The sequence below is a fragment of the Zosterops lateralis genome (assembly GCF_965231275.1).
Source record: "Zosterops lateralis genome assembly, chromosome: 7".
NCBI lineage: Eukaryota > Metazoa > Chordata > Aves > Passeriformes > Zosteropidae > Zosterops > Zosterops lateralis.
Window position 1 is genome coordinate 15548302 of NC_139767.1, and position 18891 is coordinate 15567192.

Consider the following 18891-nt stretch of genomic DNA (forward strand, 5'->3'; position numbering starts at 1 on the left):
AAGTCAGCCCCAGTGACTAATGGGCAATTTGTTCCAATGCTTGATAATCCCTGTAAGCCTTTTTGGTGAAAGGTTTCCTTATATTCAAACTAAACCTCCCTTCGTGTAACCCAAGGACAGTCCCTCTTGTCACTGTAGGAAATCAATAATTTTGGTAACTGTATATTGTTTGTAATATATCTTTGACATTTAAAACACATGGCCTGAGTTGTATTCCAGGGATATCCAGGTAAAAGGGCTGTAAGAATATGAGGAAAAGGTCAATAATGGGCTCATAATAGGAGCCACTTAACTTGATTCCTCAGTGGAATTAACTAGCCCTCTGAGCCAACTAACTACTTACTCCTCTTAAGTCAACTAAACTGATTGCTTAAGGCTATTAAAGTATTTTAAAATCTACTGTATCAAATTTTCCTTGTAGTTACTGAAGAAATTGAGACTCGAGAAACCATTTCTGAGAAGACTGTTACAGAAGAGAAACGGTAAAGTTACTTTTCTAAACAGACTGCTCCTATTGCAGTCTTTGCGTTATTGCATTCTGTTTTATGAGCTTCAGACATCAGCTCACTTACCTGCACTGAAATCTTATTTCAGCTATGTGGAGACAAAGGACATTGTAATGGAAGATGTCTCTGCTGCAGCAGAGGAAGTATCGGGAGAACCCATGCCTCCTTTCTTCATAAGAAAACCCATGGTACACAAATTAATTGAAGGTGGGAGCATTATTTTTGAATGCCAAGTAGGGGGCAACCCAAAGCCACATGTCTACTGGAAAAAAGGCGGAGTTCCTCTAACGACTGGCTACAGGTACTTTGAATACAATGTTAAAAATCCATCTGAACATAATTTTATGCATATTTAATTGGCAATGTCATAATTTGGTTCCCTCACTTATGCTGAGCTAAGTAACATCCTGATTTCTGTGAAATAAATTATTTTTAAATGTAAAATTATAGGCTCATGTCTTAATGTGCGACTTTAAAAGGTTGTTAAGTTTTAAAATACAAATATTCAAAAGACTATAAAATAAGATATACTTACATGTTATAAATAAATCAGGAAGAAGTTCTGTATTTGTTTTACTCTGTGCAATGTTTACATTCTCTCTGTGTAAGTGTTGTCTGTAGAAAGCAACATACTTTCTAGCTGAGAAAAAAAATTACATTTGTAGCATTCTTGAAATCATCATGTTATGATGACTCTTATTAGTACAAACTGTATGCACACAGAATATGCCATTATATTGTGTCTGATAACTAGATGTGGTATTTCAGTATTGGTGAACTAGTAGTGATATTTCAGTACTGGTGTTTGGATCCTATTTATTTAGTGACAACAAAAAGAAAGCTGACCAATACTCTAGTTTCAGCATGGTTATTTTTCATATGCTGCCATATGTGCACATTCATTCAGTGAGAATTGCCTGTAAAACCTTCTCTTTATGAGCCTTGCACAAGTTAGCAATGTGTCTAACTAACTAAAAGCGAATTAACTTAAAAGTCTGTCCAGAATTATAGAGACTTTTTTCTTTTATGTTTTTTATAGATACAAAGTGAGTTACAAAAAAGAAACCGGGGAATGCAAACTTGAAATTTCCATGACTTTTGCCGACGATGCCGGAGAATACACTATTGTTGTTCGTAATAATCTTGGAGAAGCTTCTGCAACGGTCTCCTTACTAGAAGAAGGTACACTTTAGATTAAGGAAATGAGATCAATATTTCATAAAATTAACTTCAAAATGGGAAAACAGATTTTAAATTGTGCTGCAAATTACTTCGTTTACTCAGCTCAAGAAACATAAAGGAAGATCTGGTGGCTCTGTTTCTACAAGACAGAGTATCTGACACCAGGCCCTTGAAGGACTTTATTCTTTGCTAAAGTGTGTAGCTTTTGGAACATTCCTCTGTTGACATGTCATGTTCATGACAAAATAAGACATTCAGAGAGGGATGTGGGAAAAGAAGGTTAATCAATTAATAGGTTTTTATCTTAAAGGAAAAGAAGCTAGTTTAATTTTTTAATTTGTCCTGCAGAAATGTACTAAAATTTTCAGGAGACAGAGTCATGGTGAAGAAAATGTAAAATAATCTCTGCAGATGCTTCCACTTTGAAACTAGGACACCTAAATAGTACAGAAAAACTTCTACCTGTTTATAAAGCTCATCTTAATACATCAGTCTTTGCATTTTGTTGCTGTTTGTATTTATTGCCTAAACAGATAGAAAATCTGCTTGAATCACCAAATCCAGTAAAATAAGTTTGTACTTGTTTTCTCCATTCAACCCAGTGAAACCCAAAAAATATATCAAAATTAATCTCTTCTCAATTCTTAGCTGATTACGAAGCCTACATAAAATCGCAACAAGAAATGATGTACCAAACTCAAATGACTGCATACGTACAGGAACCTAAAGTGGCTGAGGTAGCCCCACCCATTTCATATGGTGACTTTGAAAAAGAGTATGAGAAAGAACAAGCTCTAATTAGGAAGAAAATGGCAAAAGATACAGTGATGGTCAGAACTTTTGTAGAAGATGAGGTATGTCTATCCCTCCGTACTAATTTTGGGTATCGACATTTTGTCACACAAATAATTTATTTTCAAGGTCATTATCTGACACAGAAAACTAATGGTCTTGCTTTTTTATATAGGAATTCCATATTTCTTCTTTTGAAGAAAGACTTATCAAGGAAATTGAACTCAGAATTATTAAGACTACTTTACATGAACTTCTAGAAGAAGATGGAGAGGAGATGATGGTTGATATTTCTGAATCTGAAGCTGTAGAAGCAGGATTCGATTTAAGATTAAAGAATTACAGAACCTTTGAAGGAACAGGAGTTACCTTCCATTGCAAGACATCTGGATATCCATTGCCAAAGGTACCCCAAATATGTATAACATTTTTTTTTGGTAAAACATTTGATGCTCTACTTGAAAAAAATCCCTTAACATTTCATTGTTAGACATTCTACATTTTGCACAGGAAACAGCAACTCTCAAAAGAAATCCAGTCTTATGGCTTGAAATCAAACTGAATTTTCCTTTTGTCCCTTAATAGAACAAAAAGAAATATGACTAGAATTAGGTTGGTTAGCCAGTTCAGAGGTAAGTTGGATTCACCAATTAAGTTGGTCTTGATTCTGAGTATCTCTGAGGTAGTGGAGATCAGTGGGGAACACAGTAGCAGTCCAGCCTAGGTTATTTTGCTCATCATCAAAATGGCCTTTATATCTGTTTCTAGCTCCAAAGCTCATGTTTCAGGTTGCTATGTAAACATCTTACACTAGTCTCAGCTATTCCAAGTAAAAATGTTAATGTTTAACACATGTATGTGTATGTGGGCTGTGATGTTTTTCAGCTGAAAAATAGCAAGTCGTAATGTCTTGTGTGTACAATTCATTACTGGGTCTTTGTCTTTAGGAGAGTTCACATAGCAGTCCACTGTTTCTTTCCATGCAGGTGGCATGGTACAAGGATGGCAAACGCATAAGGCATGGAGAGCGCTACCACATGGAACTTCTGCAAGATGGCAGTGCCACTCTGCGTTTGCCTGTTGTTTTACCTGAAGATGAAGGAATTTATACCGTCTTTGCCAGCAATATGAAAGGAAATGCCATTTGCTCAGCAAAACTCTATGTTGAGCCAGTTGCACCTACAGCAACTCCAGGTTATATGCCAGGACCTGAAGTTATGAGAAGATATAGGTAGGTACACAATAATATAATTTTATGAGACTTCAATCTGCTGTGATAGTCCAAAAGGTTATTACATAGCACTTAAATAAACTTAAGCTGTTGGAGTTTGTGTACCTCTAAAAAAGTTCTAAATGCTGTTTTCATGACTCATACAGATTTATGTGCTAACTTTTCATCTGGTTTTCCCTTTTAATGGGCAATGCAATTCCCAGAGTACAATTATTTGCATATTGTGAATGTGATGTGAAGTCACATCATTTCCAGCCACAGTATCAAATTTAGAAGCTCAATAACCATATTTATTTGTTAAAGTACTCACATTTAAAAAAAATCTTCTGCACTTGGAGTTCTAGTGTGATGTGCAAGTATTTTTTCCTTCCTGTAACAGCTGTATTTCCATGACAGAAAATAATTAAGCATTGCCATGTCCTGTGTTCAGTCTCCATACATACACACACCCATGCACAAATGTACCAGGATTGCACTATCCTATTTTGATCTGTGCACTATCCAAAACCCCAAAATCTCTTTGGCCATAATGTATCCTAAAACTACTCAGCTCTACAAACTCCTGTCAAAAACCTAAAGAAAATTGACTACAAATGAAAATAATTTTTTTCCCAATTTCCCACACAGATAAATTTGCCAAACTCTTTAAAATAAATTATGAGAAAGGGAGAAAGGCAAAGGTTGAAATCTGTTTATCATGTGAGTCCACTGCTATATGACACTGCCATACACATCTGTCTTACCTTGTCCTTCCAGGTCTATCTCTCCACGGTCTCCGAGTCGGTCTCCTGCCCGCAGTTCTCCTTCTCGTTCTCCTGGCCGGAGATTAGAAGAAACTGATGAAGGACAACTAGAGAGACTCTATAAGCCAGTTTTTGTGCTGAAACCGACATCATTTAAATGTTCACAGGGGCAGACAGCAAGATTTGACTTAAAAGTTGTTGGCAGACCTATGCCAGAGACATACTGGTTCCACAATGGTACATCAGCCTCATTTTCATGAATAAATAATCTTTTAAAAAGTCTTTTACTTCTCGTTGAGACTGTTTTGATTGCAACTGTTTTCTTTTCATGTGTATCTGCAGGCCAACAGGTGATTAATGACTACACCCATAAAATAGTGATTAAAGAAGATGGTACCCAGTCACTGATCATTGTCCCTGCAATGCCTGAAGACTCCGGAGAATGGGCTGTCATTGCTCAGAACAGGGCAGGCAAAGCTTCAGTCTCAATGACACTGACTGTAGAAGGTATCTTCTGTATTTTCTATTATATTCTGTATATCATATTATTTTCAGCAGTCTGATGAGTGTTTCTTATTTAAAACCATGGCTGTGTCATTTCCTCTTGTAATAATTTACATTTGCTCTTTCAGCTAAGGAAGACCTAGTCAGACCACACTTTGTGGAAAGGCTGAGAAATGTCAGTGTGAAGGAGGGCTCTAGACTGGAGATGGCAGTGAAAGCTACTGGTAACCCTAATCCTGACATTGTATGGCTCAAGAACAGTGACATCATTGTGCCTCATAAATACCCCAAAATAAAGTAAGGATTTTTATTATATTTAAATCACTTGAAGTTTTAATTTAATTTAAAATATTTTGTATAAATTAAGTAATAAATTATCACCATCCTGCAAAATTCTTCCTACAGTTTCACAGAAGGGATTCACTAGGGGCTTTTGCATTGCTGCAAAGATTACAGATATGAAATATCTTGCAGGATTCACTCCATATTTTTTCCAGCCTGTGTTTTCATATAGTTTCTGTTCTGCAAAGCCATCACAGAGTTGTAGTGAATTTTCTTGTTTCTGATTCTGAAGACCTCTGTAGGCAAAATTGCTACAGAATTTAGGACTGGTTTTTGTTATTCTTCTCTGTTTGATTCTTAGGAACTGCACTCCCAAATATGAATAAACATAAACATAATGTCTATTACCTCCAGAGATTTGCCTTTGGAGGTTTTGAAAAATAGTTAATTTTTTTTTCCATATTTCAGGATTGAGGGAACCAAAGGGGCAGCTGCCCTTAGAATTGAATCTACTGCCAGGCAGGATGCTGCATGGTATACTGCTACTGCTATCAATAAAGCTGGGCGGGACACTACCCGCTGCAAAGTAAATGTTGAAGTTGAACACACAGAACCTGAACCAGAAAGGAAATTAATAATTCCAAAAGGAACTTACAAAGCCAAGGAGATTGCAGCACCAGAGTTAGAACCTCTCCACCTGCGTTATGGTCAAGAGCAATGGGAGGAAGGAGATCTCTATGACAAAGAAAAGCAACAGAAACCATTTTTTAAGAAGAAGCTCACATCTTTAAGGCTCAAACAATTTGGACCAGCACACTTTGAATGCAGACTTACACCAATTGGTGACCCGACCATGGTGGTGGAGTGGTTGCATGATGGCAAACCCTTGGAAGCAGCTAACAGACTCCGCATGATCAATGAGTTTGGGTACTGTAGCCTGGACTATGGGGTAGCCTATTCCAGAGACAGTGGAGTGATCACTTGCAGAGCAACTAACAAATATGGTACAGACCATACATCTGCTACACTGATCGTGAAGGATGAGAAAAGTCTTGTGGAAGAATCCCAGTTGCCAGAAGGCAAAAGGGGACTCCAGCGAATTGAAGAGTTAGAAAGAATGGCCCATGAGGGTGCTCTACCTGCTGTTGCGCTGGACCAAAAGGAAAAACAAAAACCAGAAATCGTTTTGGTTCCTGAACCTGCAAGAGTCCTTGAAGGTGAAACAGCACGGTTCCGCTGCCGTGTGACTGGCTATCCTATGCCCAAGGTCAACTGGTACCTCAATGGACAGCTCATCCGTAAAAGCAAAAGGTTTAGACTCCGTTATGATGGAATCTACTACCTGGATATTGTGGACTGCAAATCATATGATACAGGAGAGGTGAGAGTCACTGCAGAGAATCCAGAAGGCTTTATTGAACATAAGGTGAAACTTGAGATCCAGCAGAGGGAAGACTTCCGATCTGTTCTTCGCCGTGCTCCTGAACCAAAACATGAGCCTGTAGTTACAGAACCTGGGAAACTCCTCTTTGAGGTCCAGAAGGTAGACAAACCAGCAGAGGCAACAACCAAAGAAGTGGTGAAGCTGAAAAGGGCTGAAAGAATCACTCATGAAAAGCTTTCAGAGGAATCTGAAGAGCTGCGTAGTAAATTCAAGCGCAGGACAGAAGAGGGCTACTATGAAGCCATTACAGCTGTGGAACTTAAATCTCGCAAAAAGGATGAGTCATATGAAGAAATGTTAAAAAAGACAAAAGAAGAACTTCTTCACTGGACCAAAGAGATTCCAGAGGAAGAGAAGAAAGCACTTCCTCCTGAAGGCAAAATCACCATTCCAACATTCAAACCAGAGAAGGTGGAGCTTAGTCCAAGCATGGAGGCTCCCAAGATACTTGAACGAATTCAAAGCCAGACTGTAGCCCAAGGAACAGACGTACACTTCCGTGTGAGAGTGGTGGGAAAACCTGATCCTGAATGCCAGTGGTTCAAAAACGGTGTTCAGATTGAAAGGACTGATCGTGTGTACTGGTACTGGCCTGAAGATAATGTTTGCGAATTAGTTATCAGAGATGTGACTGCCGATGATTCCGCCAGCATCATGGTGAAAGCAGTCAATATAGCTGGTGAAACTTCTAGTCATGCTTTCCTGTTAGTACAAGGTAATTTCAATTATTTTGCTCCTCCTACTGCTCATCATAGCATTTTAAGTCTGTTTGGTCAGTGCACTGTTAATTGTTATATATTGTTTTGCAGCCAAGCAGTTAATCAGCTTCACCCAGAACTTACAAGATGTTGCTGCTAAAGCAAGAGACACCATGGCAACATTTGAATGTGAAACATCAGAGCCCTTTGTCAAAGTGAAATGGTTTAAGGATGGAATTGAGATTCATTCTGGAGACAAGTACAGGATGCACTCAGACAGAAAGGCTCACTTCCTTTCTGTATTAACAATTGAGATGTCTGATGCTGATGACTACAGCTGTGCACTGGTTGAAGATGAATCCATAAAAACCACTGCAAAGCTTACTGTTGAAGGTAAGAAGAATACATAGCTCAGTACTGTGCCATGCTGTTGAAGTGAAATCTGCTTCAGAAAGAAATAAAATTATTTAAACAGGCATCTAACATGAAAGTTTGAGCTGCTTTCATACTTTTGGAATTCAGTATGAAAGTTTAGAGATGTATTTACGTAAAATGGTTACACTGTATATATATTCCCTTAGCCTCATTCAATAACAATTCTTTTCTTCAGGAGTATCTAGTCAAGCTTATTCACAAATGTAATTATTTGCCTTTAGGTGCTGCAGTTGAGTTTACTAAAGAACTTGAGGATGTTGAAGTGCCAGAATCCTTCTCAGGTGAACTTGAATGTGAGGTTTTCCCAGAAGATGTGGAGGGGAAATGGTATCATGGTGATGTTGAACTCACTCCTAGTCTTAAATATGTGATTGCATCCCGCCGTGGTCGCCAGACCCTCACTATTAAAGATGTCAGTAAAGATGATCAAGGAGAATATAGTTATGTTGTTGATGGAAAAAGGACTCAATGCAAACTGAAGATGAAGCGTAAGCATTTCTTATATTGTATATATAAGATAGATTTTCTATATTGTAGCATGTATTATTACTATATCATTGTATCCCATAATGCTTTAATGTTCAATATACTGCCTCTTACAAGTATTAATTAACGTCATTAAATTCCACAGCTCGTCCCATGGCAATTCTTCAAGGACTTACTGATCAAAAAGTCTGTGAGGGAGATATTGTGCAACTTGAAGTTAAAGTCTCCCTAGAAAATGCAGAAGGTGTCTGGATGAAAGATGGCCAAGAAATTCAATCAAGTGACCGTATTCACATTGTGTTGGATAAACAATCACATATGTTGCTCATAGAAGATGCCACAAAGGAAGATAGTGGAACTTACTCTTTTAGTGTTCCTGATCTTGAGCTGTCAACCACTGGACAAATCACAGTGTACAGTAAGTCACCATGATGATTTTGAGGGTGTGTTTGATTTTGGGCTCCTTTAGGATTACTTTTTAAAGACATAGTTTTTCTCACAATGAATATTTTTGTAACTTGGCAGGTGTGGAAATAGTGGTGCCCCTAGAAGATGTTCACGTAATTGAAGGGACAAAAGCCATCCTCGAATGCAAAGTTTCAGCACCTGATGTGTCCTCCTCCAAATGGTACCTGAATGATAATCAAATAAAACCTGATGAACGTGTGCAAGCTGTATGTAAAGGTGCTAAACAGAGGCTTGTGCTCACCAGAACCCACGCATCAGATGCAGGGCGCTATAAGCTGATGGTTGGCAAAGTGGAAACAAGTTGCAATGTCACAGTTGAAGGTTGGTGTCTTCTAAGATGCACAGTTCTTTGTGAAATAATTTCTTTGGGAAAAACCAAAAAATTAGTGCAAAAAACTAAAAAAATTATTATTTATTCTTTTTATAGAAATTGAGATTATTAGAGGTCTTCATGACATCACCTGCACTGAAACACAGAATGTGTCCTTTGAGGTTGAGCTCTCCCATTCAGGGATTGATGTAATTTGGCATTTCAAAGGCCAACCCATTAAGGCTGGTCCTAAATATAAAATTGAAGCACATGGCAAAATATATAAACTGACTGTGGTGAAGATGATGAAAGATGATGAAGGAGAATATGTCTTTTATGCTGGAGAGAAGAAGACATCTGGGAAGCTTATAGTAGCAGGTTAGTAGGGTTAAAGTCCAAGGTCTTGTAGCAATTGTGCTGTTCCAGTGGAGTTTGTCCTTAATTTATCCTTTTTTTAATGTTCTCCTTGCCTTTATCCTTATCTTTTGTGTTTAGCATAATTTGAATTCTCACATCTTTTAAGTGTTAATATAGTTTTCTAGATCAGAACCACAGTACGAAATGCTGTATTACGCTTTTGATGTAATTAATGTAAAAAAGAGGGGGGTTTGTCCTGTGTGTTCTCAGTATACCTGTGCTGAAGATAAAATAAAAGAAAATAACTAGGATAGAAACAAGAAACATATTTTTGTAATGTTCAGGTTATATTCTATTCCTGATTTTTCACAGAGCTCAGAATGACTTATGGGCATTCTGCAAATTAGGGCAAAGAATTCCATGTTCTAGTTTTCATTTCTGTATGGGGGAAAGCTGAACAGCAACACAACAAAAATAACATGCTTTTTCTCCCCAACAGGCGGTGCCATTTCAAAGCCCCTCAGTGACCTGATTGTGGCCGAGTCCCAGACAGCTGTTTTTGAATGTGAAGTGGCAAATCCTGAATCAGAGGGCCAGTGGCTACAAAATGGTAGACCACTCGCTACGACAGATCAGTACCGTGCTGAATCTGATGGTGTAAAGAGAAGGCTTGTTATCCCTGCCACAAAACTGGAGGATATGGGTGAATACAGCTATGAAATAGCAAGCTCAAAGACATCTGCCAAACTGAAGGTTGAAGGTCAGTATTTTTTTAAACTAACTGATGCCTTTGAGATTTATTTCAGCATCACTCACTATGACTTGGACCAGGCCTTAAGACACAAGCAAAATAAAATAAATTAAATAAAAAACCCCAAAACAAACAAAACCCTGAGCTTATCCAATATCAAAAACAAAAACTAAACAAACAAATCCCCAACCAACCAACAAAACAGAGAAACAAAACCCCCCAAACCCCAGAAACCAAACATTTCTCACGGATGCTACGAGCAAAGCTTCCTTGCTGTGTTCCCAGCACACCACTTTGCTGGAAACTGTATAAATTACTATACAAAATGAAGCACCATTATTCAGGGTTTTTTTTTAACTATTGCATAGTTTAAAAATACAGGTTTTCATTTTGATCTATTTTGTCAAGTATTTTTTTCTATTTTCTTCCTTTTCTTTCCCAGCTGTTAAGATAAAGAAAACACTAAAGAACCTGACTGTGACAGAATCACAGGAGGCAGTTTTCAGTGTAGAACTGACCCACCCTGATGTGAAAGGAGCTCTATGGATTAAAAATGGTGTCGAACTTGAATCAAGTGACAAATATGAAATTACAGTGAAAGGAACAGTTCACACACTGAGAATCAAACACTGTGTTGTCACCGATGAGTCTGTTTACAGCTTTAAACTTGGAAAAATAGGAGCAAATGCCAGACTTCACGTAGAAAGTAAGCCATTCTGGTTTGAATATTTGTTGTAATGTGTGTTTTGAAATTCAAATCATACATAGTGCTAAATATTGCCAACTTTTTTTCCTCAAGCTGTCAAAATCATCAAAAAGCCAAAGGATGTGACTGCTTTGGAAAATGCTGTTGTGTCATTTGAACTGAGTGTTTCCCATGATACTGTACCAGTCCGGTGGTTTCATAAAAATATTGAGCTTAAACAAAGTGATAAATACAAGATGATCTCTCAAAGGAAAGTTCACAAGCTTATGCTGCATAACATATCTCCGGATGATGCTGGGGAATACACAGCTGTTGTTGGACAAATTGAGTGCAAAGCAAAACTGTTTGTGGAAAGTAAGTATTGTGAGTTTGTAAAAAGTAGTTACATGAACACACCAACACTGAGCATCTTGACCTGACACATCATAGCCTGTTACCCTTGGTTTTTTGCAGTCTTCCAAACATACTAACTTTTAGATAATTCTCTCATCTTTTTTCTCCTCCTTTTAGGCATACACATCACAAAGACCATGAAAAATATTGAGATCCCTGAGACCAAAACTGCCTCTTTTGAATGTGAAGTTTCTCATTTCAATGTGCCTGCTGTCTGGTTGAAAAATGGTGTGGAGATTGAAATGAGTGATAAGTTCAAAATAGTTGTCCAAGGGAAACTCCATCAGCTCAATATTATGAATACAAGCAGTGAAGATTCTGCAGAATACACATTTGTCTGTGGAAATGACAGAGTCAGCGCAACCCTGACTGTAAAACGTACGTAGAAATTAAATTAACCAGACTATTTTATAGTTACCAGTAATAAGTTTGTGTTAACACATGGATTTAATGAAATTCTGACAAAACCAGCAGACTGTAGAGGTGTTTTTTAATAACACTAAGTAGCCTCAATAGCACTCTTTAAAGAGATTTAGAAGTGGTGAACTTGAAAATCAGATCCTGTGTTCTTCTCTTTAGGCCAACATGCCTAAGTGACAGGTCACCATAGGAGACTGAATTTGGATTCCTATGACATTCAGTAGTTGTGGGACATTTAAGTACTGATTCTGAATGCAAAACATACCTTTTAATATTTCCAAAATTGTCTTAAAGAAGTTGAAGCATCTCTAATCTTGTTAACATGCATTTAAAATCAAGTAAAACAGAATGGAAAAAAGTAAACCGTGTCCATTCCTTTCCTTTTAGCTATCCTAATTACCTCCATGCTAGAAGACATCAATGCTGAAGAGAAAGACACAATAACATTTGAAGTTACTGTTAATTATGAAGGCATCTCATATAAATGGCTAAAGAATGGTGTAGAAATAAAATCAACTGATAAATGCCAGATACGAACAAAGAAGCTTACACACTCCCTCTCCATAAGGAATGTGCATTTTGGTGATGCAGCAGAATATACTTTTGTTGCTGGAAAAGCAGCTTCATCAGCCACTTTATATGTGGAAGGTATTTGCTCTCTTGATTCGTATGTTCAGTCATTTCTAGTGGCTTAAATAATATCTTGGCACTCATTCTACTTTTTTCTGCCTTAGCTCGTCACATTGAGTTTAGGAAGCATATTAAAGACATCAAAGTGGTGGAGAAGAAGAGGGCTATTTTTGAATGCGAAGTTTCAGAACCTGACATTCAGGTCCAGTGGATGAAGGATGGGCAAGAACTTCAGATTGGTGATAGGTAAATTATTGCTTCTATACCACATTAACTTTTGGTGCATGTTTTCCTCCAGGAAATATCTTACTCACTTTCTTTTCTGATGTGCCCAGGATGAAAATTCAGAGAGAGAAATATGTCCATCGTCTCATCATTCCTTCCACAAGGATGTCTGATGCTGGTCAGTACACTGTAGTAGCAGGTGGAAACACATCCAGTGCCAATTTGATAGTGGAAGGTCGTGACATTCGTATCAGAAGCACTCAAAAAGATATTCAGGTAAGGCCTATACAGATGAATAAGTATTTCATGGATTTTTCACTCAAAGAATAATGCAACAATATCTAACCAGCAAGAGTCATAGCACAAAAATCTGTAATCATAAGATCACCAAGGAAACTAGAAAGTGAGACCAGAGGAGAAAACAATATTACTTTTATTATTTATTCTACTTTTTCAAAGGTCATTGAGAGACAAAGAGCTGAAATTGAATTTGAAGTCAATGAAGATGACATTGAACCACAGTGGTACAAGGATGGTATTGAGATCAACTTCCAATATGAGGAAAGATACAAGTATGTGGTGGAAAGGAGAGTTCATCGAATGAGCATCTTTGAAACCACTTACTCCGACGCTGGGGAATATACTTTTGTTGCAGGACGGAATAGGAGTTCTGTTATGCTTTATGTGAATGGTATGTGGCCCCACAACCAATGTTTTGCCTGTATTTATTACTCAGTGGTTTTCTGATTTTTATATGGCTTCTCTGGAATTGTAACTCTTGAAAGAAAAAAAAAAATAAAATCAAAGAGCCCCTTTGGAGCACTGCCAAATTCCTCATGCACATACATGTTTCTTGCCCTACTGAAGTAACTGGCTAGTGGATGAAAATACCATAGCAGTCCTTTTGCCATGGTATTTACTTAGACCAGAAAATTCTTGAGTACAAATAAAACTACTTTGTTCACATGGACAGGTATGCCTTTCCAGAGCCATCAACCTAACAATTCTTGGACACATTTTGCCAGAAACATTCACACCAACATAGCTAATTATGTTAAGGCACTTGCTGCTAAATCATTCCCCCTGTATCAAGGAAAAGGGCAGGTTTTCATGGACACAAAAGCTTAGAAATAATAAGGGAGTTTGTTTTGTTTGTTTAATTCTTTGCAAATAGTTTTCAATCACTAACAATATCAATAATGTGGTTTCTCTCTCTTTCCTTCCTTCTTCTATCTCTCTTTGCCACCTCTCTTTCCCCCAATTTTCAGCTCCAGAGCCACCCCAGATTATTCGGGAACTGGAGCCAACTACTGTGGAGTCTGGCAAACCTGCCCGCTTTTGTGCTATTGTATCAGGCAAACCCCAGCCCAAAATTTCCTGGTACAAAGATGATCAACAGCTCTCTCCAGGTTTCAAGTGCAAATTTCTTCATGATGCACAAGAATATACTCTATTGCTGATTGAAACTTTCCCTGAAGATGAAGCAGTGTACACCTGTGAAGCAAAAAATGACTATGGAGTAGCTACAACTTCAGCTTCCCTTTCAGTTGAAAGTGAGTACTCCATGCTCAAAACAATGTTTGTGAAACAAAGTTTTCATTCTTCATCTTTAAAAATAATTTTTCTCTTTTTTTTTTTAGTCCCAGAAGTTGTCTCTCCCGAGCTAGAAATGCCAGTGTATCCACCTGCTGTCATAATACCACTACGTGATACTGTTACATCTGAGGGACATTCTGCTTGTTTTCAGTGCAGAGTTACTGGAACAGGTGGGTTTAATGAAATCCTGTACATCCTTCCATCTCTCAGAATTTTTCATCTTGAACTCAAAAGAAAATTCAACAATATATGTGGTTGGATCAGTCTTCCCCTAGAAGTACAGATATTTGATACACACACATAGCCAAGTGTTACTGATGTGTTAAGCACATCAAAGGTGGCATCAAGCATGGAAGTTCTAAACTATCATAAACATATTAAGTGTTTCTAAAAAGAAGATCTGTTTCTCATAATTTATCTTTGGAAATTTTTTAGCATTTTAAATGCTAACTGATGTTGGAAAACAGTCAGTGAGTAAAATGTAGAGTTTCATGGGAGAAAAGAAGACACACACTGCCACGTCTTAACTACACTAACCGACTGAAACTGTGACTCAGCCTTTCTGTTAACACTAAATTGGGGTTGCTTTCTTTTTCCTAGCATAAAAAATGTTTGCTAATTGTCCTTTTAAGTGTAGATTTAAATTAAGTTTTTTGATTTAGATAATAGAATGTCACTCAGCAATTAAAATACCTTTTTCTTTAACACACAAGTCAAAAAAGCCACTTTTCTTCATTTAGCAAATGGCCTTGAGTATGGCTTCTAATAAAATATTCACACAGTAAACTGCAGAGTAAGGTGCAGTTCACAACCCAAAGAATTTTAAATAATTTCAAGATAAACAAAACTCCAAATTTAAAAATAATCCTGAATGATAGCTCTATAAAATTAATATAAATTGGTTATACACACATATATGGAAATATACATAATTTACATTATCATCACTTGAAATAAAACTCCAGTTGTTTTGCTTTTTTTAAAAAAAAAGTTTTACAACAAATACGATTCTGCTGCTAAAACTCAGAAAATATACGTTGGAAATACTGGCCCACCCTTTGTGCAATGCATGCTAGTGTAACTTTTTTTTTAATGGAACTGTATTTATGTGAACGTGGAAGCTGCATTTACATCACAGAATATAAGGATCCTTTCATCTAGGTCACCTATCATAGAATCATTCAGGTGGGAAAAGACCTCAAAGATCATCAGGTCCAACTGTTAACCCAGAACTGCCAAGTCCAGAAATAAGCTATGTCCCAACTGCCACATCTACATGGCTTTTAAATACCTCCAGGGACTGTGACTCTACCACTTCACTGGGCAGCCTGTTCCAATGCTTGACAACCCTTGCAATGCAGAATTTTTTTCCTATTGATAATTTCCTTTATTGAATACTCTATCCAAATGGAGTTGCATACTCACTTGTGTTATAAAAACCTTTTAGATTAGGTAACACATTGCAAGTATAGTTGTTTAATGGTACGCATTGTGCAACCGACTATTGAAAACACTCTTCTGATAACAGTAATAGCACACTATTTGAGGAAAAAACATATGATTCATGCTGTAGTACAGTGACAGAGAGAAAAAGCTAGTCTGCTTTAATTCTCTTCTAAGTCTACAAGAATCTATACAAGTAATACAACATTTTTATATAGGAATATATAAATCTTTCTTGAGAAATACGACAAGTAATATTTGCAACAAAAAGAGGGAAGGTGCTGTGCTTAGGAGAAGAATGTTCTGTTTTAATTTCTTAACCTGACTAGCTCAAGCTAGATATCTTATAGCCTGTTATATCATGCAACTGTAGCAAAATCACATTTTAAAAAAATGCTTTCTCTGATTTTAGTAGTACCAAAATATTTTTAATTTTTTACACTAACAGAGTTAAGGAAGAATGATTTTTTTACTCCATAACATGTTAGCACCAGAATCAGTCTTCCCATACAAATATTTCCAGTGCACGAATCAAAACCTAAAGCAACAAGTAGGTCACTTTCCACTCATCATACTTTACTAGAATCATACAAGGCACATTTAAATTTAGATGTTTGAGTTTAAGATTTTAAAAGATATAAATATAAAAGTAGTGCTTACTTTTATAATAAGTATAACTAGTACAATATAATAATTTATGCCTTTTCTGTTTTCTTTCTTTTGCCTGAGCAGATCTGAAAGTGTCTTGGTACAGCAAAGAGAAGGAGATCAAGCCATCACGGTTTTTTAGAATGACTCAATTTGAAGACACTTACCAGCTGGAGATTGCTGAAGCTTATCCAGAGGATGAAGGAATCTATACCTTTGTGGCGAGTAATTCTGTGGGCCAAGTGACCAGCACTGCTACCTTGAAGTTAGAAGGTACACTGTGCCATTAAAGAAGTTGTTGTGTTCAAGTCATGTTCCAATAATCATCTTAATATTCACTGAAACTTGTATGTGAGTTGTTGTCTGTCATGTTGTCTTTTAACTCAATTAATTGCAGCCATTTACAAGGTCCACAGCATACATTTATGTCTCCAAAATATATGTCATGAACAGAAAAATGTATTTCAAGATTTTTTCATGTTCCACACCCCCTTTTCATTTACTCTAGTCTTAGAATCTGTCATGCACCAAAGATGGTAAAAACCTTCTTTCTAATGGAAGTGTTTTGCTTGCACATCTTTGATTTGCCTGGTGAAGACAATCTAGTAGGAGTTTTTCTATAAAATAAATTACTTTGAAAGTTTTGAAAAACATCTGAAATAGAGGTATGTAACAACTGAAAAGAAATATTTTACATTCATATGAATTGATGAAGCATTGATCAAAGTTTTAGAGCGGAAATATTGTTTGGAGAATTTGCTCTTCTATATTGTCCTTGATATTACTTAACCATAAATATTTTGTTTTCTTTTTGCAATAGATTTTATAAATTATGAATGAAAATAATTCATGCTGTTAAGTTGCAAGTTAGAAAACAATCTTGAATGAGAGAGAAAATTCATTGTAGTGTAGGGTAAGAAATTAAAAGTTGGCATGCTTCTTTTCAGGATTTAAAAAGGTTGAAGAAGTTACATCAGAGTCCCCTTGGCATGTTTCTTCATCTGTTTCACTTAAGGAGGAATCTGTTGGCCAAAGGCCCACCTTTATCCAGCCTATTTCAAGCTGCAGGGTATGCAGCGGGGAATCAGTCAGATTTCAAGCTAGAGTCTCTGGCAGGCCCAAACCAAAAATCCGGTGGTTTCATAATCAACAACTCATGTTGCCAAAAAAAGACTTAGTTTTCCACTTTGATGAGTCTACAGGCACAGCTATACTGATAATAGTAGATGCTTTCTTAGAGCATGCTGGCCAATACTCTTGCAAGGCAAGAAATAGTGCTGGAGAAACAACTTGTACAGCTACACTTACAGTGACTGCAGAAGGTAAAGCCCCATTTTTACTTCAAAGGGATTCAATTTGTCACATACCACACTTTCATGCTGTTACTAATTTTTTCCTTGTTTCACACCTTTTCTTTCCCACCTAACTTTCATAGTACCCTCAGTAACCCAGCCACTCTCATTTCTTGTCTTTAAGCTGTAATATTTGGAAATTTTCAAGTTTGTATCTCAGTATAGGTAGAAGAACAGAAATGCTTTAATTAAGGCATTCAGGATTTTAAAACAAGTGATTTAATGATCTTTATAGAAGTGACTGAGGTATTTCGCACTATTCTGTAGAAAAAATAAAGATAAAAAAGAAAATACCTCCTTTAAAAGTGCCATAACATCCAATGCTAAAATGGGCCACTTTAGTAAAAGAAGAGACAAGCACCAACCGAGTATCAATTGCATGACTATCTTAGGCATCACCTGTCATTCATATATGTGAATGGATAACTTCTGTGTCAACAGACTAGTACATCTGGCATGCTGTATTTTCAAATGAAGATCACTCATTTTCATCCTCCATGATGTTTGATTTTGTTCAGAGCATGGCCCAGTAAAGTTCTTTAGATACTAATGTTGTTGTTTTTATTACTTGATTACACAGTGCAAGCCTTAGATAGGCAAAGTTCTGGGAAAGATGTAAAAGAGTCTATCCGGTCACAGGCTATATCAGAACTTCATGTTTCTCCTCCCACAAAGAAGAACATTGAAACTTATCAAAAAGAATTTAAATCAGTGCAACAACCATCACAGGAATTGCATGTACAGGTTTTTGAAAGTATATCAGAAAGTTTGACCATGAAGGCTACATCGGTTGAAGAAATTAAAGCTGTGCACACATCAGTCCTTTCTCAAACATCTCAGAACACCAAAGTCTCTATGATGACCTCTCAGGAAAAAAAGGATGTCCCTCCAAAGATTCTCTTGCAACTCAGAGACTTAACTGTGAAATGTGGTGACACTGCTCAGTTCATATGTGCCTTAGAAAATGAATTCTATGAGTTTATTTGGGCCCATGAAGGTGAAAAGATAGAATTGTCTGAAAAATTGAAGATATCACAAAATGGAAATGTTCTTCTGCTCACAATCTTAAATGCCCAGCTGAGAGATCAAGGACTGTACAGCTGTACTGTGTATAATGACTATGGAGGGACAACAACTTCTGCAATACTAACAGTCAAAGGTGGTTATCTGACTTTTAACATTATCACTTACTTTTTGCAGCTCCATTTAACTGCCTAAAGCTCACTCATATTACCTTTATTATCAGTATTTAATTGAGAAAGCTCTAGTAAAAATGTTCTGGGTTTTTT

General features: G+C 36.9%; 1 protein-coding gene across 18 annotated transcripts in view; it reads left to right on the top strand.

The window, feature by feature from the left end:
* LOC310911499 (titin-like) overlaps positions 1-18891 on the top strand; it is a 240789-nt gene that overhangs the window by 18942 nt on the left and 202956 nt on the right. For 16 of the 18 annotated variants that reach the window (XM_083865081.1, XM_083865086.1, XM_083865093.1 and 13 more), the window contains 25 exons: positions 422-482; positions 595-807; positions 1546-1688; positions 2337-2542; positions 2656-2886; positions 3467-3711; positions 4468-4691; positions 4797-4961; positions 5087-5255; positions 5709-7399; positions 7494-7775; positions 8039-8305; positions 8449-8721; positions 8829-9092; positions 9199-9459; positions 9938-10198; positions 10632-10895; positions 10989-11249; positions 11406-11666; positions 12096-12356; positions 12443-12584; positions 12674-12839; positions 13023-13254; positions 13832-14329; positions 16335-16523. In XM_083865081.1, coding sequence (XP_083721207.1) covers positions 422-482; positions 595-807; positions 1546-1688; positions 2337-2542; positions 2656-2886; positions 3467-3711; positions 4468-4691; positions 4797-4961; positions 5087-5255; positions 5709-7399; positions 7494-7775; positions 8039-8305; positions 8449-8721; positions 8829-9092; positions 9199-9459; positions 9938-10198; positions 10632-10895; positions 10989-11249; positions 11406-11666; positions 12096-12356; positions 12443-12584; positions 12674-12839; positions 13023-13254; positions 13832-14329; positions 16335-16523 — 7230 coding nt within the window. The remainder of the gene's footprint in view (positions 1-421; positions 483-594; positions 808-1545; positions 1689-2336; positions 2543-2655; positions 2887-3466; positions 3712-4467; positions 4692-4796; positions 4962-5086; positions 5256-5708; positions 7400-7493; positions 7776-8038; positions 8306-8448; positions 8722-8828; positions 9093-9198; positions 9460-9937; positions 10199-10631; positions 10896-10988; positions 11250-11405; positions 11667-12095; positions 12357-12442; positions 12585-12673; positions 12840-13022; positions 13255-13831; positions 14330-16334; positions 16524-18891) is intronic. The other 2 variants (XM_083865096.1, XM_083865097.1) reach the window with 1 other exon arrangement.